This window comes from Castor canadensis, chromosome X (genome assembly GCF_047511655.1).
Source record: "Castor canadensis chromosome X, mCasCan1.hap1v2, whole genome shotgun sequence".
In the NCBI taxonomy this organism is placed as follows: Eukaryota; Metazoa; Chordata; class Mammalia; order Rodentia; family Castoridae; genus Castor; species Castor canadensis.
In genome coordinates, this window is record NC_133405.1 from 48,333,659 (window position 1) to 48,361,193 (window position 27,535).

Consider the following 27,535-nt stretch of genomic DNA (forward strand, 5'->3'; position numbering starts at 1 on the left):
CAATTTCTTACATCATATTTTCCTCTTTTTGTTAGAGCAAGTTTGTTTGTGGATCCCGAGGAAGGAAGCATTGAAAAGGAACTCTGCTTTGGTCACCCTGAAAATACAAGGTCCAAATCAGAAATCTCTATGTTACTTAGTTCTCTCTTCTCTTCTGCCCTGCTATCCTGAGATAAGAAAACTAGAAGAGGAAAGATGTTCTATGATTGCTCTATCAATTTGGAGGTTATTCAGGGGTTTACTACGCATTAGTGTCCCATTGGGTAAACAAAATGGTCAGTACACAAGAAACCCTAATTTCTAAGGCTTTTCTCAAAAATAAATTAATAGAAATCTAAGTGTTAAAACATGTCTGAACCACAAACTGTTAGGCAAATACTTTTGCATCTGTCATAACTTTCTATGTATCTAAATTATGTCCTGCAATTTGAATGTCTTAGTCTTGCAGCTCCTGAAATTCAGAATTTGGGAGAGCTATTTTCTGTCTTCTGAATATAAGAGAGGGAAAGAATGAGCACCTGGATGACTAATTTTAATAAGGGTGGGGGTAACAGAAAGGAAAAGAACCACTAGAAGGCAGTATTTACTGGTCAAGTAAGAAATCTTCAAAAGCAGAGTATGATCAACAAAACCAAACTTGGCAAGTATTAAGGAGAAAGGAGAACCAATAAATGGTCAACATGGGTAGCAATAAATTTCAAACTTAGGTTGGTAAAGAAGGAGCATGACAGGACACATTCCAGTAGTCCAACAGCAAAAGAAAAGGAAGAGAGTATCTAGAAAGAGATAGCAGAAACATTTCTTCTTTTCTTTTTATATTAGAGACAGTGATTTTACAAAAAGAATTTATGAAGAGAGAATTTAAAAATGGTAGATATAGTGGGTAAGTGCTAGTATGAGCTTCAGGGATAGTTGGAGGAGTGGGTTTTACAAGTGGAGAGTTTAGAAAGGAAAAATTCCTTCTTGTAGATCAGTGTTTCTCAAACTGTGGACTGGGTAGACTTGCCCTCCAAGAGAATTAGCTGAGAAATACTATTAAAAGTTAATAGTCCGAACACGGAGTTACAAAATCAGAATTTCCTGAGATGGGCCCCCAAGATCTTCAGAAGATTCTTGATTTTTATGCACTAATATATGAAAAACACTGCTCTAGAAACTGGGGGAAAAAGACTGAGAAAATAGATTGAAGTACAATGTAATGGAGGATACATGGAATATTTCAATCCTTGTGGACTTGAAGGTAAAACTGCTTCCAAACAGGAACTATGGGACTTGGTAAAGTGGGAAGTTTCTTATAACTGAATGTGGAAATCAGGTTTCATCCTGGCAGTGAAAGACTGGGAAAGCTGGCAGTTATATTTAAATATAAACCTAATGTAACTCAAATATAGTTTTTGGATCATGTACTATTTCAGATCACCTCTGCCACTACTGTCCCCAAAGCCTGTCTAATCCTGCCCCCAATATAGATTAGGACTACACATGGCAGTGTCAAATACCATGGCCACAGCCACAAGGAATGTCATTACCATACTGGGCACAGAAGGCAAACGGGACAATCATAACGAAAGACATGCCAGATTTGGAGATGAAGAAATAGTTTCCAGTTCCACGGATTGAGTGACACAAGCACACTAAGGATATATATGTTTGTGTGTAAACACACACACACACACACATACAATACAAAATCACAAATCCTCCCTGAGATATCACTGGTGAGCAAGGTAAAAAATATACACACATGACACACACATTACAAAGAAATGTACAACGACATAAAGCTTTGCGATTCTCTTTTCACAAATGAAGCACAAACCACAAACTGTGGGATTTCCCTCTTTTTCACTTATAGGAAAATCAGGAAAAATTATAGCAATCCATTAATTAATCAACATGATGGAGTTGACCTACTGTTTGCTGAAAATTATGTTGGCTCTATTATTTTATATTTCTAATTTTAGGACATTATGCAAAATGATTTATAACTAATATAAAAATAAAATTTTAATTGTCAAATTTATGTAATTTTCTACTCCTCCCCCCACATCTCTGCTTCCTCAGTTTCCACTCTTACTTAATATTTTTGATTTAGAATATTGTCTAATTAAAAACACCATATTACTTTCCATCACATTTTTTGAGACAGGGTCTTGCTATGTAGCCCTGGCAGGCCTCAAACTTATGACCCTCCTGATTCAACCTCCTGAGTCTTTGCCACTTTCTTTAAATTCCGATTTGCACAGCAAGTCTGTCCCCTCTCAAGGGTTTTTACCTTGCACTCATTTAGCTGGCTAGTAATGCAGAGCACATAATGTATCATTTTTAAATTAGACCCATATTTAATTATATTGCTATACTCTGCAAGATTCTTTTTTTTTTTAATATTCAACTCAGGACCTTGAGCATTCTAGGCAAGTGCTCTACCACTGAGTTACATCCTTAATCTTGCAAGATTCTTTTTGATCACTTTGACAGCCTAAAGTTTGATTCTCCCCTCATTATCTGATACTGCCAATTTGTTATACTTAGTGGCGATGGATGCCAATATTCTGACCTTCATATTTGTCCTATTGAGAATAATTATCTCAAGACATACCACCCTATGCAATTTTCTTTCATTACTTTATTATCTCTTTGCATCAAAATGCAAACTTCTACACAACTTAGATATGTTTTCATCTCTTTACTTTTACTTCTTCAAAGGATCAGGAAATAAGTCAAATGGGAAAAATTCCCACATTACTAAAATATCTTCAGTGATCAAAGCACAAATGACTTTAAACCTCTCTAAAAATTTAACATAAAGAAATTTCTGAAGAGTGTGATGCTTTTCTGCTCTATTTCTTAGGGTTTAGGCTGGGTGTTTGGAGAAAGGGGAGTATTATGCATGATTTGCTTAGATAGTGAAGACAAAATGGCTCCTGAATAGAATTTAGAAATTTAGGAATTTTCAGAAGCTGAGGACTTTATGAGCCTTCTATAAAGTTTGTAAAATGAGGCCAAATACCATTGGTGCCCTAAGGTTTTATGTGTCTTCCTTATTTCCCTTTCATCACAAAGTAACCTCATCTTTTTCCCCTTGCCACCCACCACTCACTACAACCTCCACCCAACCTCCAGAAAAGTAATATTCCACTGAACCACAATGTAAAGGTTGTAGCCTTTCTGCTTATCTCTCAGGCTCTCAACAAATTCTTATGTCCCAGGGCCATGACCTGGTCAGTTAGTCTGGGCCATTTTCCCCCATTTTTTGTGACAATAAAATTTTTACTTTTTATTTTTGGGTTTGGAATTCCTTGCCCTATCATTTCTATAAGATCTTTCCCATTCCTCTGTTTGGTCATTTTTAGAAAGGAGTTTATTTCAGTTTGTCCATGTGTGGTTTCACATATCTGCCCTAGTTTGCCCCCTTCCCCCACCATACACAGAGACTCTTGGAGGAGTGTAACATTTCAATCTTTGGTTTTACACTTTTATTTCGGACCAAATCTTAGTGTGAATATGAAAATTCTGTTCATAAAGGAAACCATTAATTGAGGTCTCCATATTCCAGAAATCTCATGTATACACATGGGAAGGAAGGGATTTTGAGTGCAAGCTGGGTGGGAAAAAGACTTAGTTTTTAAAAAGAGTTATGTGATTAGATTTTAAGAAGCTGCATTAATAATAGGCAATTCTAATATTTGTAGTTCAATTTGTATTGAGGTTTGTTTGGTTTTTTTTAAGGGTTAAAAACAATTTGCTCAAATGTTACCCATGTACATCAGTCATGTCAGCTCACCACACACACATACTCTAGTGTTAAATTATATAAGGAGATTTTGCAAATGCCCAATTTTGAGTGAGGCAGGCATCCGTCATCATCAAGAACACAATCTTTAACTACAAAATGTGTATAAAATTAAGGCAAGGCGACTTAGAATAGTCCTCTAACCTCGAGGTTAATATTTAGCTTTTCCCAAAGCAAGCAGGCCACTACCCTGAACTACAGATGCCTGGTGATCATTCCAGCACGGTGTCTGCTTAGTTCCCTTTCAGAGAGTACAGGGGCCCTTTGCATTCAAGAGAGGGTGCGAGTGAAATGCCAATCTAAAAAGGGAACTTGAAAAACGGATTTGGGTGGGATCCAATATCAGCCAGAAACCAGATGCCAATGAAATAAACGGTGCTGCTACAATAAGTCTGCTAATAACGATGGCGATAATAGCTTACCAATCAATTACAACTGTGAAGAGAAACTGGGCATCAGGCAAAAGAAGAACCCACACAGCAAAACCACGCGGAAAAGTTAAATCTGGTTAGCTAAGGAGAGCAATACTTATTTTTTTATTAGTGGGGGTATGCAGAAATTCTTCTTTCCCAAGTGGCGTTGAGTTCTTTTCGCTCTCCTAAGACTAAATCGGGAACATTGTCCTGGCGAGAATAAAGTTTTAGAAACTATTAGAAAGGGAGAGAAGTGAGACTCTGATGCTTCAATTTTCTAGCCTTTATCACCTGAAAATAAAGGTCACTCCACAAGTAGGCATTTCTTCTGGCAAAAGAAGCAAAGGACTGGGGCAGTGGGTTAACTAGGAGTGCTGTTTGGAAGCTAAAGGCTCTGCTCTCTCTTCTGGCCTCATCTGGGGCCCCCACTAGGACAGGTACCCAAGCATCCCTAGACAAAGACATTTAGGAAATGGCCCAGTATTTAGGGCCCACTGCCACTTCTCCCCTACCCTCCACAGAAACGTGGATTTTGCCGCATCCCAGGTGCCCAGAGGGCGCATACTCCCAACCACCGCTTCCTGGGTCCACTCCTGCTCCCGCGGTCCCATCGACGTCCTGGCCTAGCCCAGTTAGAGGAAGTTCACGCCCTTCTCTGGTGTTCAGAACCCGCAGAAAGAGAGCACTTAGTGGGTGAGGAGCGTCCTCTACTTACCGGCAAGTGGCCCAGATCTGTGACCTCCTTGTCCCTCCAGCCCCCAGGTCCCGCCATGGCTTCAAGACGAACCGGAGCGGGCGACTGAGTTGGTCGCGCGCGGGGAGTCTGGGGTGGAAGAGGTGGTGAAGTCCAAGGGGGTACAGGGGAAGGTAGGGGGCGGGAGAAAGGAGTGGGGATCAGGGTTTGTGGCTTGGGAGAGGAGGGGAAAGTGGAGTTTTGGAAAAGCGCTGGGAGTGGAGGGAAGCTGGAGTTTGAGAGGCGGGAAAGCAAGTTTGGCTAAGGCGAGAGAAGAACTTGAGCGTCTGTCCTGGAGACAAGAAGCTAGAAGGGTGCTCTGTGGCGAGAGCGCAGTGGCTGCCCAGGCTGGGTGCGCCTCTTTCAGGGTGAGGAGGGGGGCGGTGCAAGGAGAAGGGGCCCGGGAGCAGCTCGAAGGGGATTGGTGCAGCGTCACGTCGCCAGGTGGGCAGCCACACAGCGGGGAGGCAAACTAGGGGGGCCACTGGCCAAGGGAGGTGCTGAAGGACTCTAACGGTTTGTGAGCTGGCCTTTTGCAGCCTTCACCCCGCCCCTGGCCTCTCGCCCGCTCCCAGGTCCTCCGCTGCGCCCGCCGCCCCCGCCCCCGCTCCCGCTGGCGAGTGTTCCACAGGAAACTTTTTCTAGGCAGCTGCCAGCCCCGGAAAACCGGTCCCGCTCTGCGCCGCTCCCAGTCTGGGCCCCACAGCTCAGCCACAGTCCAAACAGCCCGCACCCTCCGTTTCCCCAAGAAGCACTTGTAACTTTTCTACTTGTCTATTTTCTCTTTCTGCCCCTCTAATTTTCTTGCTCCATTTATTGAAAAAAGCTATCAAGTTAGAGTCATTTCCTTATGATTTACCACCGAATTAGGGATCAGACTTAGGCAAGCCCTTGGAGGAGCGGAGGAGTAGAGTCCTAGTATGGCCACTGCATGCCTTCGAAGCCACTAGGTTAGGACAGCGCTAAAGGGACAGAGCAGCTTTGAACTCCCCTAGAAATGGTCCGCATCTCCCCTGGCCCCAGGGACTAGTTGGTATCAGGCTCTCGACCACTCAATCGAAACAGCACCTGTTCACAGGTGCTTGGGGTTAAGACAGACTACCGGAGGAGTCTCTGCAGCCCTGGCTGCCCTGGCTCCTAAGTTTGCAGATGCCGCGCTCTCAGTGCGTAGAGAAAGTTATTGCGGGCTTCCCAGTCTCTAGCGTTCCGGCCGGGGGTTCATTCATTTGCTCATTCATTGCGAAACGTTCCCCGGCCCCAAGCCGGTCTCTCCGTTTACCCCCAACGCGCAGGGGGGCTGACACTCGGTTTAAGTTGGACAAACGTGATTTAGCCTTCAGTAATGCGCTCCTTGAAGCATTTATGGGAAAGGGAGTCAGTGCGTAAAACTAACCACATTCTAAGCTCTTGCACTACAAAGAGCACTTTAGAAAATGTCCCGAAGCTGCTTACTTTCCCTGGAGCTCGCAGACTTTTCCGCGTACCAAACGGTGGATTGGAAAGTATTAGGGGGGTTGTTTTCTGTTTCTTTCTTTTTTAATTATGATTTTTAAAACTCTTCTAAGAAGATCTATACGAATAATTCTTCCTACTGACCTCGAGTTTATCATTTCTGACCAACTCTTCAAATTTTTGTAATTCTTTGTCCGTGTATATTGGTGGATTATGTTTATTTCGTGTTTGTTTCAATTCGGGAGTTTGACCTCTTTACATTCCTTAACTTCAGAGCCTCAGTGAGCTCCATAATGGCCACAGCTGGTCTGAAGAACTACATCTCGCTACATAAAGAAAATTCTCTGTTAAGGGCTGCAAAGAAAGTCAACCACTACCTCCTCTCAAAAAACAAATCTGCGTGTTCTGGATCGAATTTTCTCGTTAATTGAAATGTAATATATACCATTACAGAATTTACATTTTTCAAAATTTCAAATCGGAACAAATCTACTACGCAAAATCTAGCAACTTTAAAACAATTTAAGAATTCCTGGATGACCAGTAAAACTCTTCTGATCTTCCTAAATGTCATTCTGAAATTAATATTTCATAACTTGAGGAGGGCTAGGCAGGTGGGCTAGCTAATAGAAAGTTCCACGTTTAAATACATATCTAGTTTCTGGAAATCGAGTCGTGGAGTCAAGAAATACAACATTTAAAGGAACTCTGAAGATAATCTTTGTTAAAGGGAAGACCTGTTCACAAGTAGATTTAAAAAACAATGTGGCTTGCTGAATGTAGGTTGTGGGGAAATGCCCCACTGCCCCTGATGGCTTACTGTTTTAGCCTGTTTAAGGGGGCAAGTCCAGACCAGGCAAAAGAATCCAAGCTAGATCATTGGGCTCTCTAGTTGCAAGGCTTGGTGGGAGGCTAGTGGCTTCTAGACTCCATAGGGATTAGACACATTGCCTGGTGGGTACCTCCCTGGGTGGGGGGAGGGGAAGCTAGGTGTTTAATCAGAAATTGACAGAAAACACACATTTTTAAAATTATTATTTCCAGAAAAAAAAGAGGCATAGAAGAGCATGGAAACTTTGCCCTGTATGCTGGCATTAATGGAAGTTTTGTGGCTAGATTGGGGGAAGTCAGTAGGGCTACAGGGCCAGAAGGCAAATAGATAGCCCTAGCTTCTGAGCAAAACTTGGAACAGGGCACTTGCATGTTGTTCTTCAACTTCAGGACTTGTTCTTTTTCCCACCCCATAACCATAATCTCCACTACCCACTTCCAACACATTCCCCTTTTTGTTCTTTCTTTCTTGAGTTCAGACTTCACAAACATAATTCTAGTCAGTCTAGGACCCAGGATTTTGTGAGATTGTGTTTTACCCAGAAATTGTCTCTCTGCCAACATTACATGTCCAAAATTTATTCCTTCCTTTTCTCCTCTAATTCATTCTGTTATCTTAAAGCCATGGGCTTTTTGTAACTTTTGGTTGTTGGCATTTTTAATAGCTAAAATTTATTAAATGCTACTGTACCTTCAGAGTAAGTACTTGGCACATTTTATCTCATTTAATATTGTCAAAAAATTCCAGGTTACTCATTTTTATCCTCATTGCATAGGTAGGTAAATTGAGGCAGGGAGCCATGAAGTAACTTGTGTAAAGCCTCACAGCTAGTAATTGGAAGATCCTGGCTTCCAACTCAGGCAGGCTGACTCCAGAGCCCACTTGTCAATGACTGTTGAGAGGCCAGTGCATATTTTGAGACCATATGAAGAGGAGCCAAATTCAAAAAAGCCTAACAGTAAAAGAGATCAGATGATACTAGTTAGGCCCCAAGGGGGAGCTAACCAGTTCCCCCTTGCTCCTCTCAGCCCTCAAGCCCTCCGAACAGAAATAACATGGGCTTTATAAAAGGAAACTGAACCCCATCATTGCCTAAGAGTGGTCAGTTACTACCTGAGCAAAAATCACCAACTGGATCACCTCACAGGGAAAACTCATGAATTTTCAAGCTTTAGAAACTTCCAGAAAAAATGGCACTTTTCAATGTTTAAAAAAATTAATATCCATCACTATTTCTTCCAGAGAGATGTTTGGCTGGGAACAAACCTTATTCTGTGAGAACTTGAAGGAAGTTGTGCTTGTGAGCGATCATGCTTAACAGACTTGAGATACTAAATGGAAAGGTTATAGCCAGTTGGTAGGAGTACTATAAACACAGTGTCAAGAGCAGGGGTTTGATCGCTCAAGGGACCAGAGACCAGTGTGCATCTCTCTACTCTTTGGCCCTTGATAATACCTCCCCTCTTGCTGTCAGTGTGCCTTTTACTGGAAAAACAACTTCAAAGTCAGTACTTCTATCTTTGTATGCAAAAAACTACATACTCATTTTTTCATATAAGGAGTTCATAACCATAGCCTGGAAAAACTAAACTGCAAGGACATGTGTGTGTCATGAAAAAATATGGTTTCAAAAGATTCTCAGGAACTCTGGAAACAAAGGCAGGAGGATCATGAGTTCAAGGATAGCCTGAGCTACATGGGACCTGTTTTAAAAACAAAACCAAAAATCAATGACAACAAAAATTTTTTGACTGTTTTTCCTCCTTTTTTCACTCACATATTTAAGACTGGCAATATATAACTTAATAGACACTTATTTTTAAATTTTAGTTTTATAAAATACTTTGTTAAATTTTTCAAGTACAATGACTGGGCAAGGTGGTACATACCTATAATCTGAGCAATTTGGAAGCAGAAAAACCCTGGATTTGAAGCCAGTCTGGGCAAAGTTAAAGAGTCCCTGTCTCAAAACCAAAATGGAAATGAATGGGCTAGGGGCATAGCACATTTACCTACCATATGGTAGTGCATTTACCTACCATGCACAAGGCACCAGGTTCAATTCCTAATATTGCAAAATTTTTTTTCAAGTACAGTAGCCACCTTGTATCCTTGGGGGATATTTTCTAAGACATCCAGTGTATGCATATAGACACCTATTGCTTTTCCTTACACATACATATACCTATGATAAAGTTTAATTGATAAATTAGGCATGGTAAGAGATTAACAACAATAACTAATAATTAAGTAGAATAAAAATAAAGTAAAACAATGTACTGCAATGAAAGTTTTTTGTTGTTGTTATTTGTAGGTAGTACTGAGGTTTGAACTCTGGGCTTCACACTTGCTAGGCAAGTACTCTACCACTGGAGCCATGCTCCAGCCCTTTTTGTTTAGTTATTTTTCAGATAGGGTCTCACATTTTTTTCCCCAGTCTGGCCTGGACTGTGATCTTCCTACCTACATCTCCCATGTAGCTGGGAATACATATGTACAGTACCATGACCAGATTTTTCTTGAGATCAGTCTCCCTAACTTTTTGCCAGGGCTGGCCTTGAGCCACAAGTCTCCAAAACTATGCCTTCCAAGTATCTGGGATTACAGATGTGAGTCACCCTGACTAGCCCTGTAATGAAAGTTTATTTTTTTAAACATTGTAATTCATTTACTTCTGGAGTTTCCTATCTGATATTTTCAAACCACAGCTTACCATGGGTAACTAAAACTATGGATCAGGAAGGACTACCAAATATATAAGGTCTGTTATTTATTGGGTTTCTTCTCTGACATTTCACATGTGACAATAAATCAGTGTCATGGCAAAAATTTGCCATGTACAACACAGGTTCCTGAGTGGGAATGGTGAAATAAGTTTATATTGACTTTTCTTGAATAGAAGTCTTATAACCAGGTTCTGGTGGCTCATGCCTGTAATCTTAGCCACTTGGGAGACTGAGATCAGGAAGATAATGGTTGAAAGCCAGCCTGGGCAAAAAATTACCAAGACTCCATCTCAGCCAATAGCTGGACACAATGCTGTGGATGCTATATACCTGTCATTTCATGCTATGTGGGAGGCTGATATCAAGAGGATTTCTGTTCCAGGCCAGTCTGGGTAAAAAAGTTTGCAAGATACCATCTCAACGGGAAAAAAAATGCCGGGCATGATGGCACATACCTGTCATCCCAGTGACAGGAAGCATAACATAAGAGGATTGTGGTCCTGGCTGGCTTGAGCAAGACATAAGATCCTATGTCTGAAATAACTAGCAAAAAATGGCTGGATGCGTGGTTCAAAGGGTGTAGCACCTACCTAGCAAGCTCAAAGTCCTGAGTTCAAACTCTAGGACTGCCAATAAAATAAACAAAGAAAAAAGATTCACACACCTGTGCTTCCAAATACTCCAGGTCCATTATTTCCCAATATATCGGTAAGTGGCTAGAACAATCTATCTGAATGAGCCTGAAGAAGTCCTGGAAACCACTGTGCTAAAGACCCTTCCAGAGATTTTCTTTCTTTGGAAGATATCTTTGAAATTATAGGACTTCTACTATAGTTATGAACAATTTTGTCAACATACTTTTTGATATTTCCTATGTGGCACTTTTCTGTGGGCAAAGCAGCAATCCACCTATACTTCTCAGGCTAAAGGTCATGAAATGTACCTTCTGACCATAGTTTGCAAAGCTTCTGTTGCTTGTCATGGAATGCTCTTAAGCTCGGCATGATTTGAACTATGCTTGTTTCTAAAATGGGGCCCTGGAAACCTGATCCTGGATGAACACGGATCTTATTGCCATTGAAAACTGGAATGCTACTCTAAAAAAAGACAATTTTTTAATAAAAACAACTAAAGAGGAAAAATTAAAACCAAAAGTCAGAGTTCTGAAATTGGTTATAAGGCTTTCTTTCTTTCTTTTTTTTTTTTGTCTGTGTTTGGAGGCCATACCATCCTCATCCTTGAATTTCTAAACCCTTAACTTCAGGATACCCATCTGTTCTTGCCTGACACAAAAATACACAGGAACATACTTACTGTGACACCAATGAATCTTAAGCTTTAGTGCCCCTTGCTTGCACTTCCAAGGTCTTGGGAGTGGCCCAGTAATTCTGCATGGATAATTTTATATTCCTTTTAAAAAGTAGCCCCCTTAAATTATAAAAACTTCAGATTCAACAAAACTTGGGTTTTTCCCAAATGCACAACATATTGAGTGTGTGTGTGTGTGTGTGTGGTCTCTGTAGTATCACTGAGGCTGAGGCTTGAAAAAATGCGTTATAACTATCAATACAAAACTGGAAAGTGTGTATTTCTAAATGGGAAGAAGCCCAGAGAAGGAAAGGAGGCCTAGTAATAAACTTTAAGAAATTACTCATGTATGAGAAAAAGATTACACCACAGAAGCAGAATGGCTGTCCTGTTGACTGGGGATGAATAAAGAGGTTGGAAACAGACATAACATTATGGGTGAATGCTACAGACCAAAGACAGGAATGATATGGACAAAACTTTCTTAAATGCAGATCATAACACTATGAGGAGATAAAATAGTGATGGCTGAGACAATATTTTTAATGTTTTACATTACCGGATTAGAACATTTCATGCAATGAATATATGCTTATTGTAACAAATCAAAAAAGTCAAAAATGAATGCAAAGAAAGATAATATTCTCTATGTTCTCTATCCTTATCTTTGTCTCCAAAGTGGGCAGTATTACGGGCTTGAGCCATCATACCCATCCTCATCTTTGTTTTTTTTAAACAAAGATTAGATCATACCATTCATATTGCCTTTCAACTTAATATGTATCAATAATGTCTTTCCAAATGAAATATATAAATGACACTGCTCCTGAAATCATTCACTTAGACTTTTCCTGAAAGAAAAGTGAGAATTTAAGAATTTCATAAATTTCCATGCTGATCATTTCATTAAAAGATAAGGGAAAAATAAGAAAATTTGCTACTTCAGATTTAATTCTGAAAAATAAGGAAAAGATGGTAACTTGGAAATTACAGAACACATGGGGTAAACTTACCAAATGATTTTGGATATTTTTAATAAAGAAAAAAAGTAAATTATTGGAATAATCAACTGTGCAATAAACTTTGAAAAATAAGGTGTGTTTAAAAATTTTAAATATATTCATGTATGCATATGTTTATAGCAGTATTCCACCCACCCCATATTCAGCAGATACACTTTAAGGTAATTTGTTCCAAGAGTGATGAAAAGACAAATCCATGACATTCTGTATCTATTACACACACACAGACACACACAAACACTTGTGCACACACACACACATACACTTACCTCAGAGAGATCATATTCCCTTTGCTGATGACATAAAGAATGTGAAGTTTCTTAAAATATTAAAATACTGAAAAACTAACCAAAATTATTTCAATTCTGTGTGCATGCACATGTGCTTTATACAAAACAGAACTATGAACAAGAATCACACTCATTTCTGTAAATATATGGTGTAGTAGTAATTGATCACATTGATTAGACAAAGTGACTTAATCCCTACCATACTTCCTTTACATCATTGAAGATAATATTGTAATTATAAAGAAGCCTAAAACTTGAATGTGGTTGATGTGCACACTGTAGAGGAGCAAATAAAGTAATCTTAAACTGGCAGAGGCCACTATGGGAAGGTGACTAGGAAGTAGTGAAGAGGTCTAGTAGAGATGAACCAATGTGGGTTGCAATACACAAGTGCATGGAAGCAACACTAGGAATCTCTCTGTATAGCTATCTTTATCTTAAACTATCAAAACCAATATGTCTTTCTTATTATCTCTTATGTTTTCTATTCAACAAAATCAGAGAAGGCAGAACAGGTTCTTCCAGGTAGTAGTTGGAGGTGGCCCAAACAATGTATACACATGTAAGTAAATGTAAAAAATGATGAAATAAATGAAGGAAAAGAAGAAATAAATCATGACAGTGAACTCCCTAAAAAAAAGAGTCAACCAAACATCATTAGGAAGAAATGAGGCTCAAGAGCCGAGTAAATACTCATTTCAACAAATAAATTATTGTGAGGTGCTACATGAAAGTTGGAGAGGAAAGAAAACTGAAATAGAGTTACATAGCTGTGTACTTTATGACAAATCTCTAGGCTCAAAAAATGTAGGACCAAATGACATTAACAAAAATAAGAAAAACTTTGTGCATGTGATTGTGGTGATCTTTGAAGCATATCAGAAGGGCCACAATTTCTGAAAACAGGCAAAATTCAAATTAAAAAGGATAAAAGATAGACTTCAGAAAGTATAAACCAGTAAATTTGATGTTAATTCTGGAGGAGATTCTCACATAATATTATAAGGATGGTACCTAAGACATGCTTCTGAGGAACAAGCAGGGGTTTACTAATAATGAGCCATGGCAAACTAGATCATTTCCTGTTTTATAAATGATTTTATTAGCATATTATAGTTGTACAGGGGGATACATTGTGATATTTACATATGTGCTTGCACTATATCTTAGATTTACCCCTTCCATCATTCTCCCTCTTCCCCCCACCCGCACTTAGAATAATTTCAACAGGTTTCATTCTTCTATTATCATATGTGGTTGCAAAACACGTCTACCATATACAACCTCATTCAACTTTTCCTTGTACCCATCCTTTTCTCACTGGTAAGATAGAAGCATGATATATACAGACCTGAAGTACCAAGGGAACCCCCTCCTTGGACTATCAATATTCACTTAATTAAAAAAATGAAGGGCAGGAGGGAAAATAAATCATTTCCTGTTTTGAATGATGTGATAGCAAATCTTGAATGCAAACCCCAATAAATCAGGCATGCTGGTATTCTCTTTGCGTAGCCTTCTCCCACATTGAGTAAAGCCTTGCCTTGTGTGGTCAATAGAATATGAAGGAAATGATCATGTATTATTTACAAGGTTAGGTCAAAGAAACACTAAAACTTCTAGCTAGGTTTCCCAGATTGCATAATATGGAGGAAGTCATTTACTAAACCTTGAAGATACTGAGATTGTCCTGTGATGAGCCCTACACAGAAAAGAACTGAGGCCTATAACTAAGAGTCACCACCTACTTGCCAGCCATGTGAGAGAACCACTTTGCAAGTGGCTTTCCCACCCCCATTGAATCTTTAAAATGAGAGCCAACATCTGACTGTAACTTTGTGACAGACCCTGAGTCAAGCCAGTCCCAAATTTCTGACCCATAGAAAACACAAAAGATAAAAATGTTATTGTTTTAGGTCACTAAACTTGGGGAATGGTATGTTACAAAGCAATAAATAACTAATTAAATGGTTTGCTCACCAAGTAGACAGGATATTATTATAGTCAATATGTTGCTTTTATTTCAGGTTTTATTATATCCTGCTAGATAAAAGAGAAGAATGTGGGCTAAATAAAGCAAAAATAGACATATTCATGAACTCCTTAAAGAAAAAATAATAGTTGATTAATGAATCAAAGGCAAAATGAACAGAATTTACAATATTGATATAAGATTATGCTGGGCACAATTGAATAGGCATTTTAGAGTAACACTGTCTAATGGAATTTCCCATAGGGTTGAAAAATATTCCAATCTATATCATATAACTATGATAGCCTCTAAAACGTGATGAAGCACTTGAATTATGACAACTTAGGAAATGAAATTTAATTTTTTTTGCATTAAGACAAACTTTAATTTATACAGACACATGGGGTTAGTGGCTACTGTATTGGCCAGAGAAACTACCTACAAATTAAGAAATCAGATTTTTTAAACTTTAGAGAAAAATTAAATAGAAACCCATGGACAGACACTCTAAAATGAACATGGTTCAGATTTCCCAATCATGGCCTACTGTTCAACTTACTTATTGATGCTTTTAATGACAACATAAAAGACATGAATATAACTTTTGTTGATGAAGCCAAACTTGGAAGAATTACTAATTTGTAGGTTGATGGTATTTTTCTGACCAGGGTCAGAGAAAGAAGGGAGTAGAGCTAGAGAAACGATTGGGTTGAGACATGAGGTAGTCTTTAGGGTTAGTTCAAAGGAAAAGGTCCCAAGGCCAGACCAGGGTAAAAGAGACAAGCAATAAATTGGGCCTAGTTTTGGGAAGCAGTGAAGCAGAAACGCTAAGAAGATAAAACTAGAGATGAGACTAGAGCTGACAGGAAGCTAGGATGATGAATGAGCAAGAGGTTAGAAAAGGGAGGCAGGGGGCAAACTGAAATGGAGCAAGGAATAAGCACAGATGAAGGCCAGTTCTGTTGGCCTTGTTCCTCCTGTTGCCTTTGCTTATGGCTTTTTGCATTTCCTCTGGGCTTGAGCTGGAGCATTAAAGTTGTAGATCTATTCTGGAGAGAATCACACCATTCAAGAGCCTGGAATTATTGGCCTAAACTAACAAGAAGACATTTTACAGAGTTGAATGTGAAACTCTGCAGCTGAACTGAGAAAACAAACAAATAATCAAGTCCATAAACACGGGATGTGAGAAATCTAAAGTAAACAGGTAATGTTAACCTGGTATTGCAGTAATAACTGGCCAATAAAATAACCAAATCAAGGGCAATTGTCTGAATTGTACCCTCTCCCAACTAAAGACATTTGAGGAGGTGTGACTATTACAGAGCATTGCATTTTAAACAAATAAAACAGTCGGCAAACTAGGAAAAGTAGGATGGTGAATAATTTGGAAATCAGGACATATTTGGAAAGGTTGATGGATGGACAGTGGTATATGGCATTTAGAGGAGAAGGCTTAGGGAGGCATTGAAGCTGTCTTCCGATATTTTTAATGTACAAGTCATAAGGGAACAATGAGTGGACAGACGTTATAAATAGGTAATATTCAGAGCAATTAAAGGCAGAACATACTGACAATAATCACTATAAACAATAGCTGCTTTCTAAAGGATAGATTTCTCTCTAATTGGCAATATTTCAAGCAGAGACTAGATAATCATCTGCCTCAGATTTGTATAAAAATCTCATGGATTAGAAGTTAGAAGATAATTTAAACTAAAGAAACTCTATCTTTTTTTCAATTTTAAGAAACTGCAATTCTTTTCCTTTATGCATTGTAGCTTCTGGCTGTTTATTTAGAAGATACTGCTTTTCTGTTTCTATACAAGCCTTAAGTCACACCCTCAAAACTACATTTTATATAAGGTCACAGAACACATGGTACACTTGATTAGAATGCAAAGGCATAACTAGCTATTTTTACACGTGGTGCAAGCGCCAAGTAATGCAGACATTGCCACCACTCCTTCACTCTCTCTTTAAACTCCTCCCACTTGTGGGAATTACCATGCTAAGTGCACTCTTATCACAGTCTGCAAATATCTGCTTCCATCTTCTCTGTTTTTCTCTTTGTAGTAAAGTAACATTAAGGAGGGTCTTCAAGGTTAGGTGGTGCCTGTGTGAGGGAGGTGGGTAGTGCGTCACTGCTGGAAATGTGTCTAAGTGATTGTGCTACTCACCCAACCATAACTCATGGGACATATCCAATTGATTATCTTAGAGTGCTCCCAGGGGAATTGTGAGAAGGTGGTGCTTGCCCCACTTAATCACATTCTCCTCCTGGGAGGATGCTGAGAGCATAGCAGTAGTGTTCTAAGATTTTTTCCCCTTTATTGTACTTTGTTAAAACAATACAATAGTCATACCGTCTTTTTGTAACAACTCAAAGCATACATGAATTTGAAAAGTAAAAGCAAAATTTCCTCTGATCTCATCTCATCTCACTGAGACAGTCAACACTAACAGTTTGGGTTTTTATCTTTCTACAACTTTCTTTTTGCTGATACAAATACATGAAAACATATACAAACATATCTTCCTCTATCTTTCAAAAGTAGGCGGATAGGATCATATTATATTTGTTATTCAGCAACTCACTTATTTCAGTTAATATGTTATAGAATCAAGACACATAGGACTAACTTAATTGTTTCAGGAGCTGCAAGAAAAGATTGACAAGTTTACATAAAAACTAAAATATTCAGTGACATGGAAAAAATTTGCAACACGTAAGAACAACAAATGAGTAATATCCTTAGTAGAAAAGAGCACCTACAATGTGATAAACAAACTATCAAATAAAAATGAATGAAAATTATAAAAGGACAATTCACAGAAGAAGATGTACAGGCAATAAATATATGAAAAGTCACCCGACTTAATTAGCAGTAAAGGAAATGCAAACACAAAGAAAAAGCTAATTTTAATAAAAATTACAAAATAATAAAACCTCATTTTAAAAAACAGGGTAACACTCAAATTTTATAAAGGTGTATAAAGAAAAACAGCAGTTTGAATTTTGCTTCTGTCATCTTACTTCCTGTGAGATGACCATATTATTTAACTTACATTTATCTGTGCTCTTAAAACATATATAAACTCATAAGTTATTTTAAATAAAATTTATATACACATGCACAAACTCACACATATATTACCATACAAACTGCCTTTTTTCATTTAACAATTTTCATGGTCATTTTCCTTGGCAATGTGCAAAGATCCAACTCATTGGATTGGATAGATCTAACGCAATTCATTCAAACTATTAGTGGACTTTTAAGTAGATTTCATATTTTATTAATTTATAAATAATTCTTTAAAATCTTCATAGATATATCATATGTACTGATGTGCATATTATTTAGTACAGATTTCTAAAACAAAAATTTCTGTATCAAAGGATGTTTGTATTTCAAATTTTTAATAACAACTTCCAGATGGTATTCCAAAATGTTTGGAGCAAACACATTACAAAGAATTCTCACATCTCCACTCCTTTGCTCTAATAGATGCCTGTCTTCCTCCCTTCCTTCCATCCTCCCTTCCTTTGGTCCTTCTTTCCTTCCTTCCTTCCTCCCTTCTTCCCTCCCTCCCTCCCTCTTTCCCTTCCTTCCTTTATTCCCTCCTCCTCTCTTTCCTTTCCTCCTTCTTTTTCTTCTTTATGAGATATTTCTATGCTTGGTTCATGGGGAACTACAAGCCTATTTGTTTATGATGAATAATTTACAATATATTGGTTTAGCTAATTTTGATTTCAAAACAAAACTAGCAACAAGAAGGACATGTTATTCAATTATAGGTGCTTAAATTATTTGGATGATCTTCAATCTCTTGATATTTTTCTTTCAAGTGTATGGGTTTATAGGAGAGGTGATGAGAGTGAAGAAAAGCATTTAAATGTAGTGAAGTTTTATTATACTGAAGCCTATCAGTCATTCCACTTTATCTAACTGAAGAATTCTTGGTTTTAACTTTTCCTAGATATATGACCTGACCTTAGACCTCTAGTAGATTAATTAGATTTTTTTAACTAACACTGCTAATGTGTCAAATTTTGCACACTGTCCAGCTGGACTAGGATAATAGTAATCATTTGGTTGAGCAATTGAGTTAGCATCATAGCAGAATGCTTTTATGGAGACCATTGTGGAGGTTAACAACCAATTAAAAAGATAGTCCTGATTCTAAAATGGGCTAAGAGAAAAAAAAGTAAGTATTGGCCAGTTTTTCAGATTTCACCCAAGAGCTTCTTGGTTAGATACATACGTTTTAGTAAAAGCATCAGAACTGCCACCTAGGACTTTTTCATCAACCATATGTCCCAGCATTATGTCTCAGACCCAGAAAAGTTTACTTGTAATAAATAGTCTTAATTTATTGAGTGCTTAAAAATGAGAGGCACTGTGCTGATGTTTTACATTCATTATCTGGTATGAATTCTATTAACATCTTCACTATTCACATATGAAAACAAGCTCGCAGACCTTAAGTGATTTGCTTGAGATAGAGTGGGGGTGGGGGTTGGACCTGGTTCTGTGAAACTTCAAAGCTGTTATGATCTATGGTGAGGGTCAGAAAGCTTTTTGTATAAATGGCCAGATAGTAAATATTTTAGGCTTTTCAGGCCATGTAGTTTGTCTTACAACTAATTCACTCTGCAATTGCAGCATAAAAGCAATTAGAAACAATTTGTAAACAAATGAACTTAACTGTATCCTAATAAAACTATTTGCAGACACCGAAATTTGAATGCTATATGATTTTCCTGTGTCATGAAGTATTATTCTTGTTTTGATTTTTTAACCATTTAAAAATGCAAGAAACCCCACCAATTTTTAGCCATGGGTCATACAAAAACAGGTGGTGGGCCATATTTAGCTTATGCGTCCGCTGTTTCCCAACCTCATATCTATCTTATCTCAAAGGTTGCAGAACTATCAACCACAAACTTGAAGGACTTCATCAACCACCCTGCTTTCTCTTGATAAGTCAATAGAGGTCAGTCATTCAGGAACACATCTAAGCCTTTTTTGGAGCTTGTCTTGTATCCAGTGCCATATATGTACTGATTTTTATCTGACACAAAGTAATCCTTTTCTAAGGATCCATTCAACTATTCAAGCAGTCACTGAATAAGCCTGCATTTATTGAATTTGTTTATTTTTTTAAAAATATGGCTCTTCTTTATTTCACATACCATGCCAAAGATTTGCCCACTTTGTCAACATTTATTCTATAGCATATACTTCTTCCAACAGGAATCTTTTACATAACAATTAATAACTCTCAAAAACTAATAAATATGTAACTTTTAAAATATTAGAGCAACTAAAGTATTATACTATTGTCAATGATTCTGACAACGGACAACTTTACTTAAAAGCTGAGACAATCCAGTACATTCCAAGAGATTCCCTTTTTTACCTTTCCTGATCTCTTTAAACATTATTCTCTGTCCTGCATCCCTCAATACATCAAGATCAAGGACAGTGAATATCTATTTTTGTTCTCCAGTGCCTAGCTAACACACAATAGGTAATCACTCATAGGATGACTGCATTATTAAGCCTCCTAGGCTAGGTGGTAAATGCATACAGTTGCTAGAAATCATAGAGCCTGATGTTTTTGTTTAATCACAATAGAAAGTACTTGGCATGTTTAAAAGGATTGACAAGTTCCCCAAATGGTATAAAATGAAGGATTTTCTGAACCTCTGCATGGGAGAAAAATGTTTTCTAAGATTCTTCTTTGTGAGGGAAATGTCTGGTAGACCATGAAACTACCACTCGCTGAAAATTAGTTCAAAGCCTATGTATTTCTGGTGGTAGTGGGGCAGACGTTTCCTTCATCTTGGAAAAAGGAAAATAAAAGTAATGAGGGAATGAGGGGCCAGTGCAGAAATAACATAAGTGAGCAAGATAAGGAAGTCACTGGTACTACCTCCAGAGACTTATATATCAATGAAAGTAGGAAAAAAATCATAAAAATATTATAAAGGGTAGAGGAAGGGAGAGGAAGCATGAAGAGCAATGCAGAACTTAAGATACACCCTCAGCCTCACAGGTATACTAGTAGAATAAAGAATATAAACACAATAAAGAATAATGACAGAAACCAATTTTATATAAGGTAGTTAACGTCTCAGTGAAGAGGTGACATTTATCTGAGAATGCTAATTACTAACTATGTCTTATTATGATTTGTGGTGAGGTGAAGCTTTTCTAAATGAGAATTTTTTTCTCAATATAGGAATAATCTTCCCTAGACATGAAAGAGCAGTTAGTGAGATGTAGAACGAAAGGACAGTGACATTTATTGAGCATTTGCCCTGAGCCACACTATTTACGTATATCATTTCATCCTTGTAACAGCACATTGGGGTCTATGTTATTATGTCAATTTTGTGGATGAATAGATTGAGATGCAAGAAGCTTAAATAACTTGTCCAAGGTAGCATAGGTGGCTGAAATTAAAAATTAAATTTGTTTTGCTTCTGAAATCCATGTTCTTATCACAGTATCATGATACCACCCTGACATGTAAATTAATTCATCAAGCATACTAAATGCTACCATAAGTAAGGACCACTACACTAATAGCTTTAGGAGCATTATTTCACTTAATCTTCAATTCTTTACTGGAGAAACTGTTAACCCGGGGTAGGAAGCCTAAGCATCTTGCTTAAGTCAAATGACTAGTCCAATTGTGGATACCAACATTCATCCCATAATGATTTTTAGGACTTCATCCACTTTCAAACTTCAAATTTATGACTGAATCATTCTGATGTTCCCAAAGTGGAATGAATTGAAGTTAGGTTGAAGGAAACATTCATCAATTAATTGGATCCTCACATTTCTTCAGTTCAAGTCCAGCTTCTCTGTTATTAAAGTGAGAGAGTAAAGTAAGATAGCACTTCAAATGCAAAACAAATGGAATAAGACAGAGGATACTGTTTGTACTTCCCTTTTGTCAAAGAAAATACCATTTTCTCCAGGATATATAAGAAGCCAGTTGTCACAGGAGAGTCTTAGCAAGAGAGTGAATTACATCCACTGTGAGAGGTAACATGCTTGCCTGTGAACTTCCTTTCCTTTTAAATATAGCTTTCAACATTCCTTCTCCTTTTAGATTTGAACACTTTCCTCATGAGGATAAAAGCTTTGCAGTTTCATTCAAGTAACCAATTCTTACAAACCCAATTTGCATAAGATCTGCAGAACATCTGAAACAGGAGAAGTTCTGGGTCATGGAAATCTTGTGAGGGTGAGGGTATATCTTAGGTTTTGTATTGCTCTTCATGCATCCTCTTTCTTTGCCTGCAGTGGAGGTGCTCCCTCATCACATAAAATTTTCTTAATAACCTGTGGTTTTCTATGTATTGTCTCCTCTGCAAGATATTCTCTGAAAAAAAAAGGAGTTGCAAAACTCATCACAAAATGACTGATGAAGTGAAATACGGTATGATTACTCTCTCTGGGGGTGGTTGAGTTCTAACTGTAATAATAATTGATGTATATTGTGGGCTCAGTATGGTGACTCACACCTGTAATCCTAATTACTCAGGAGGTAGAGATCTGAAAGCTAGTGGTTCAAGGTCAGCCTGGGCAAAAAGTTAGTGAGACCTCCATTTTAACAGAGTACAGAGGCTCATTCTTGTCATCCCAGCAAGAGAGAAACATATGTAGGAGAGTCCTGTCTCAAGGCTGGCCAGGGCAAAATGTGCAAGACCCTATTTGAAAAATAAGCAAAAAGGGTTGAGGGTGTGGGACATGGTAGAGTGCCTGCCCCTGAGTTCAAACTCCAGTACTGTCCTCCCCAAATATGTGTGTGTGTTCAAAACTTTATTCCTGATACTGTGCTAAATATATTTGTTCATTTATCCTATGTGATAATTCAATTAAGTTGTTTATTAATAGTACTATCACTCTCATTTAATAAATTTGAGAAAATAGGCTCAAAGAGAGTCATTCATTTCCCCAAGGGCATCCAGTTAATAAATGATACAGATGTGCTTGGAACATAAGTCTGACTGACTCAACCCTATGTTCTTAATGAAGCACTGCAGTGTCAAGACAAAAGAATAAAGCAATAATTGGGAACTTTAGGTATTAGCAAGCTAGATGAAGGAGGTATTTGTGGGGCGATGGAAAAGTGGAAAGGTGATAGATGGTGTCTCCATTGATATCCTCATAATCATACCATGAATTAGGATGCTTCTTTCACTCACTATTTCAAAAGGATAAAGAACAGCTCTTCCAAGTTTAATGTCACTCAGTTTATATCATTAAATGAGGGGAAATGTGATTAAATGAGGGGAAATGTGATTAAGAATCATATTCATAAAGCAGATTAAAAAATCTGATTCATAAATGATCCTATTATTAAATAGCACCTTTATGGGAAAAGGAGAAAAGTTTTATCTCCCTAGAGAATTTCTAACATGTATCTCAAGATGTTTAAATATGCATTCCACTTGATACTAACATTTGCTTTGTTAACACAATTTGAAAGTGAATAAATTTTTGATTTGTTAACACTATTTGAAAGTGGTGAACAAAATTCAAAGCATACTCATTTACTTTTCCTGATTTGTGAACTCTACCCATTTTGGCCAATGTGCTGTGACTAGTTATTTAGTGAATGAAATAGTCCAAATTCCAAGAAGAAGATATCAAATTCTGAATTGTATCATATGTGTATAAATTTTGGTGTCTTAAATTGTAATGATCTTGCATCAATAAAGAGGAAAGACATTGGATTTTTCTTCTCCATGACAAAGAAATTGCTAATATACGTATCATTTAATACACTTACTTTAGGAGACAACAATTTTAATTATTAATTCCTCTTAAGCTCTGGGGATTATTCCAGTGGATTCCTTCAAAAGGAAATTTGACAATGAGTTCTCTACTTCTCCTTTTCCCTAATATTCCCCATTTGACCAGCCAATCGATTATATTATACCCTTTGTCTCCTTTATCTCCTTACACAAGATTGAGAGCCAAGTCTTGTTCATATTATTTGCTAGTAATTTCGAATGTGAATCCTTGATATTTTTTTAAAAATATCACCCCTTTCATTTGTACAGAAGTAACATTTCTCACAGTATTTCTGAGTTTCTCAGGCTGCCCATATATACATTTCCACACTAATTAGCCTCTATGTTCAAAGACTGTTCCATAACATCATATTATTATTTCTCAAGTAACATGGGTGTAGGAGGTCTTCTGTTTACCTTTACAGACACATTCACACATTGAATTTTCCTTTAAGGTAATTCTCAACAATATTTGCACAGGCCTATCTTGCTGACAAATTACTTTTTATTTATTTATTTTTGGCTTTGGGCTAGGATTTGGCCTCTTTGGTTGGGTCTCTGTCTTTGCTTAGAATCCAATTTCAACTATGCAAATGAATACCTAAATTAGTGAGACCTTTCTTTGAGTTTATTTATGTGGAATAGACTTCAAATACTATTTAAATATTTTATATCTAAAAATTAAAATTGAAAATTTGAGCAATATTATGTAAATACTTTTAAAGTATCTTCAAAACAAATGACTTTACCATGAGAAGAAACCTCCCAAACTCATGAACACAAATGCTATATTTTTAACCTATAGCCACCATTGTACTAAAGAGGAAAAAACTGAAACCATTTTCTCTGAAGTTAGGAATGAGACAATGGTATCCACTCACTCCACTCTTATTCACTATAGTGCTTGAGTCCTTAGAGCAATAAGGCAAGAGAAAGGAATAAAAGGGATGTGAACAGGAAAGGAAGAAGTCAAATTATTCATATTTGCTAGTAATGTTGAATGCTATTATATTTAATTAAACATATATTTAAATATATAATCATATATTTATATAATAAATATATATCATATAATAACTAATATATTTATTTTATAAATAAGTACATATTTATATGTAATTATATATTTAAATATATAATTAAATATTACATATTTAACTACAATCCTATCATTAAAAGACCCTAAAAACTCCACCAAAAACCTCTTAAAGCTTATAAACACTTTTAATGTAGCAGGATACAAAATAAGCATACAAAAATCAGTTGCTTTTCTATATACCAATAATGAACGGGTTGAGAAAGAAATCAGGAAAACAATCCCATTCACTAAAGACTCAATAAAATGAAGTGCTTAGGAATAAACTTAACAAAAACCTGTACAATAAGAACTATAAAACACTGAAGAAAGAAATTGAAGATACTACAAGATGGAATGACTTCTCATGTTCATGGATCAACAAGAGTCAGTATTGTGAAGATTACTATACCACTGAAAGCAATCTACAGACTCAATGTGATCCTCCTAAAAATCTTAATGTCATTCTTTACAGAAATAGAAAAATCAATTCTAAAATTCATATAGAAGCAGAAAAGACACCACGTAGACAAAGAAATCCTGAGCAAAAGAGCAATGCAGGAGGTATCGTAATACTTGACTTCAAATTATACTACAGAGCCATAGTAACAAAAACAGCATGCTACTGGCACAGAAATAGATATGAAGATGAATGGAATGAAGATCTAGAAATAGGACCACATAACTACAACCACCTGATTTTTGACAATGGTGCCAAAAATCTATGTTGGAGAAAAGAGAGCCTTTTCAACAAATGGTGTTGGAAAGACTGATGCTGGACCCCCTATGTTGCACTGTGTACAGAAATTAATTCAAAATGTATCAAAGATCTAAATTTTAAGCCTGAAAATGTGAAACTATTAGAGGAAAACATAGGAAAGATCCTTGAAAATATGGGCATAGGTATTGCATTTCTTAATAAAACAAATTGCTTAGGAAATAAAAGCAAGAATTGACAAATGGGATTGCATAAAATTCAAAAGCTTCTGTATAGCAAAGGCAACAATTACCAGAATCAAGAGGCAACCTACAGAATGGAAGAAAATCTTTTCTAGCTATTCATCAGATAAAGGAATAAATAAAGTGCTCCAAAAATTGAACACCCAGGGGAGAAATAATCCAATTAATAAATGGGCAAATGAACAGTTTTCAGAAGAAGAATTCAAATGGCCAATAAATGCATGAATAAATATTCAATACCCTTATCCATAAAGGAAATGCAAATTAAAATGACAATAAGATTTCATCTCATGCCAGTCAGAATGGCTATCTATCATCAAGAAATAAAACAAGAATAAATGTTGGCAAAGATGTTAGTGAAAAAAGATCCCTCATATACTGTTGGTGGGAATGTAGATTAGTGCAACCACTATGGAAAACAGTATGGAGGTTCTTCAGAAATCTAAAAATAGAACTAATGTGATACTGCTATACCAGTCCCAGACATATATCTGAAGGAATGTAAGTCAGCATTCAATAGAGATACCTGCATATCCTTGATTGTAGCAGCACTATTTACAACAGTCAAACAATAGAATCAGCCTAGGAACCCATCCATTGATGAATGGATAAATAAAATTTATATCTATATGTATAATTTTATTTATCCATTTATTCAATTTATCAAGTGATTACTATTTGGCCATAAAAGGAAGGAAATCATGTCATTTGCAGGAAAATGGATGGAACAGGAAATCATTAGGTTAAGTGAAATAAGCCAGACTGAGGAAGACAAATATTTCATGCTGTCTCTCATATGTGGAAATGAGACCTATAAAAAACGAATAACATGAGTGATAAAATGGGGCTACTCTTTGGAGATGGGAACCACAGGGAGGGGGAAGAGCTAAAGGAGAGGGTGAAGGGAGCATGAATATGACTAAAGTACTTCATACCTATGTATAAAATAGAATAATGAAACTCATTAAAATTGTTTTTAAAAGGGGTAGGATAAAAAAAGAGTAATACAGGAGGTGAATTTGATTAATGTACATTATATGCATGTATGCAAATATCACAGTGAAACCCCTTTGTACAATTAATATATTCTAATAAAAAAGAAAACAACAAATGCTACATTTTGTTGATTTCTAAAGGGCAAAAAAGTACATTCAGCTGTCTGTTTTCTAGTGTCCATGTTAGGAACATTCAGCACTATTGAAAGGCAAGTATAATATTATATAATGTATATGTATTATATAATGTATTGTTGTAGGATTAGGATGAACTAAGTTGTAGGGAAAAGAATATGTTCCTTAATTATATGCCTTTTTCCTTCTAAACACATATTTGGAGTATATCTCCATGGTGTCTGAACATTTTCTGCAGGTTTTTTCAAACTTTTTATTAGAGTATATTAATTGCACAAAGGTGTTTCATTATGATATTTCTATGCATGTATATAATGTATTTTGATCAAATTTATCCACCCTATTACTTTCCTATCCTCCCTCCCCCATTTTAAATAATTTTTATGAGTTTCATTATTCTATTTTCATACATATGTATGAAGTACTTCAATCATATTTACTTCCCTTCAACTTCTCCTTTTTCCCCCCTCCTGCTTGTTCTCACCTCCAAACAGTCCCCATTTTAAACTTCTGTCATTCAGTTTTTAGGTCTAGATTACACGTCTCAAGTTCAAACCCAAGTGTCACCACCACCAAAAAAAAAAGTATTTTTCTACAGGCATTATAGAAAAATCTCACTCTTTTGATTTCCTTTTTAACTTTATTTGATAGTTTTTAACTTTTTTTAAATTTTTATTTGGATGCTTGTGTTTTGCTGCCCAGGTCACTTGAACTGTTGGATCACTTGACTGTTAGCAGTGTGATGGCAGGAATTTATGAGAAAATGGAGGGTTCTGCTAATTTCCATTCCATCGGGACCCCTACTTCTGTCCAGATAGCTGGTTTGGTGAGATGAAAGAAGAGGCTTAACTCTGTCTTAAAAGAACAATTCACTAAAGAATAAGTAGCTTTATGTAAATGGATATTATATGTTTGCTACATTCTGATTAATAGCCCACTCCTCTTAAGCAAAACAGTTGCCTTAATTTTTATGGAACCCTGATTAATTGATCCTTGAATCAGTAT

The 27,535-nt window shown here is 36.9% G+C and overlaps 1 protein-coding gene and 1 long non-coding RNA gene across 16 annotated transcripts in view; one reads left to right on the forward strand and one right to left on the reverse strand.

The window, feature by feature from the left end:
* Nrk (Nik related kinase) overlaps window positions 1–5,286 on the reverse strand; it is a 121,644-nt gene extending 116,358 nt beyond the window's left edge. For both annotated transcript variants that reach the window (XM_074063282.1, XM_074063283.1), the window contains exon 1: window positions 4,922–5,286. In XM_074063282.1, the coding sequence (XP_073919383.1) occupies window positions 4,922–4,978 (57 nt within the window). In that variant the 5' untranslated portion in view covers window positions 4,979–5,286. The remainder of the gene's footprint in view (window positions 1–4,921) is intronic.
* Window positions 1–27,535, forward strand: part of LOC141419754 (uncharacterized) — a 279,105-nt gene that overhangs the window by 179,924 nt on the left and 71,646 nt on the right. For 2 of the 14 annotated variants that reach the window (XR_012444416.1, XR_012444423.1), the window contains one exon: window positions 36–110. The exons of the other annotated variants lie outside the window; for them this stretch is intronic. This is a non-coding gene — a long non-coding RNA (uncharacterized lncRNA). The remainder of the gene's footprint in view (window positions 1–35; window positions 111–27,535) is intronic. 14 annotated transcript variants of the gene reach the window in all.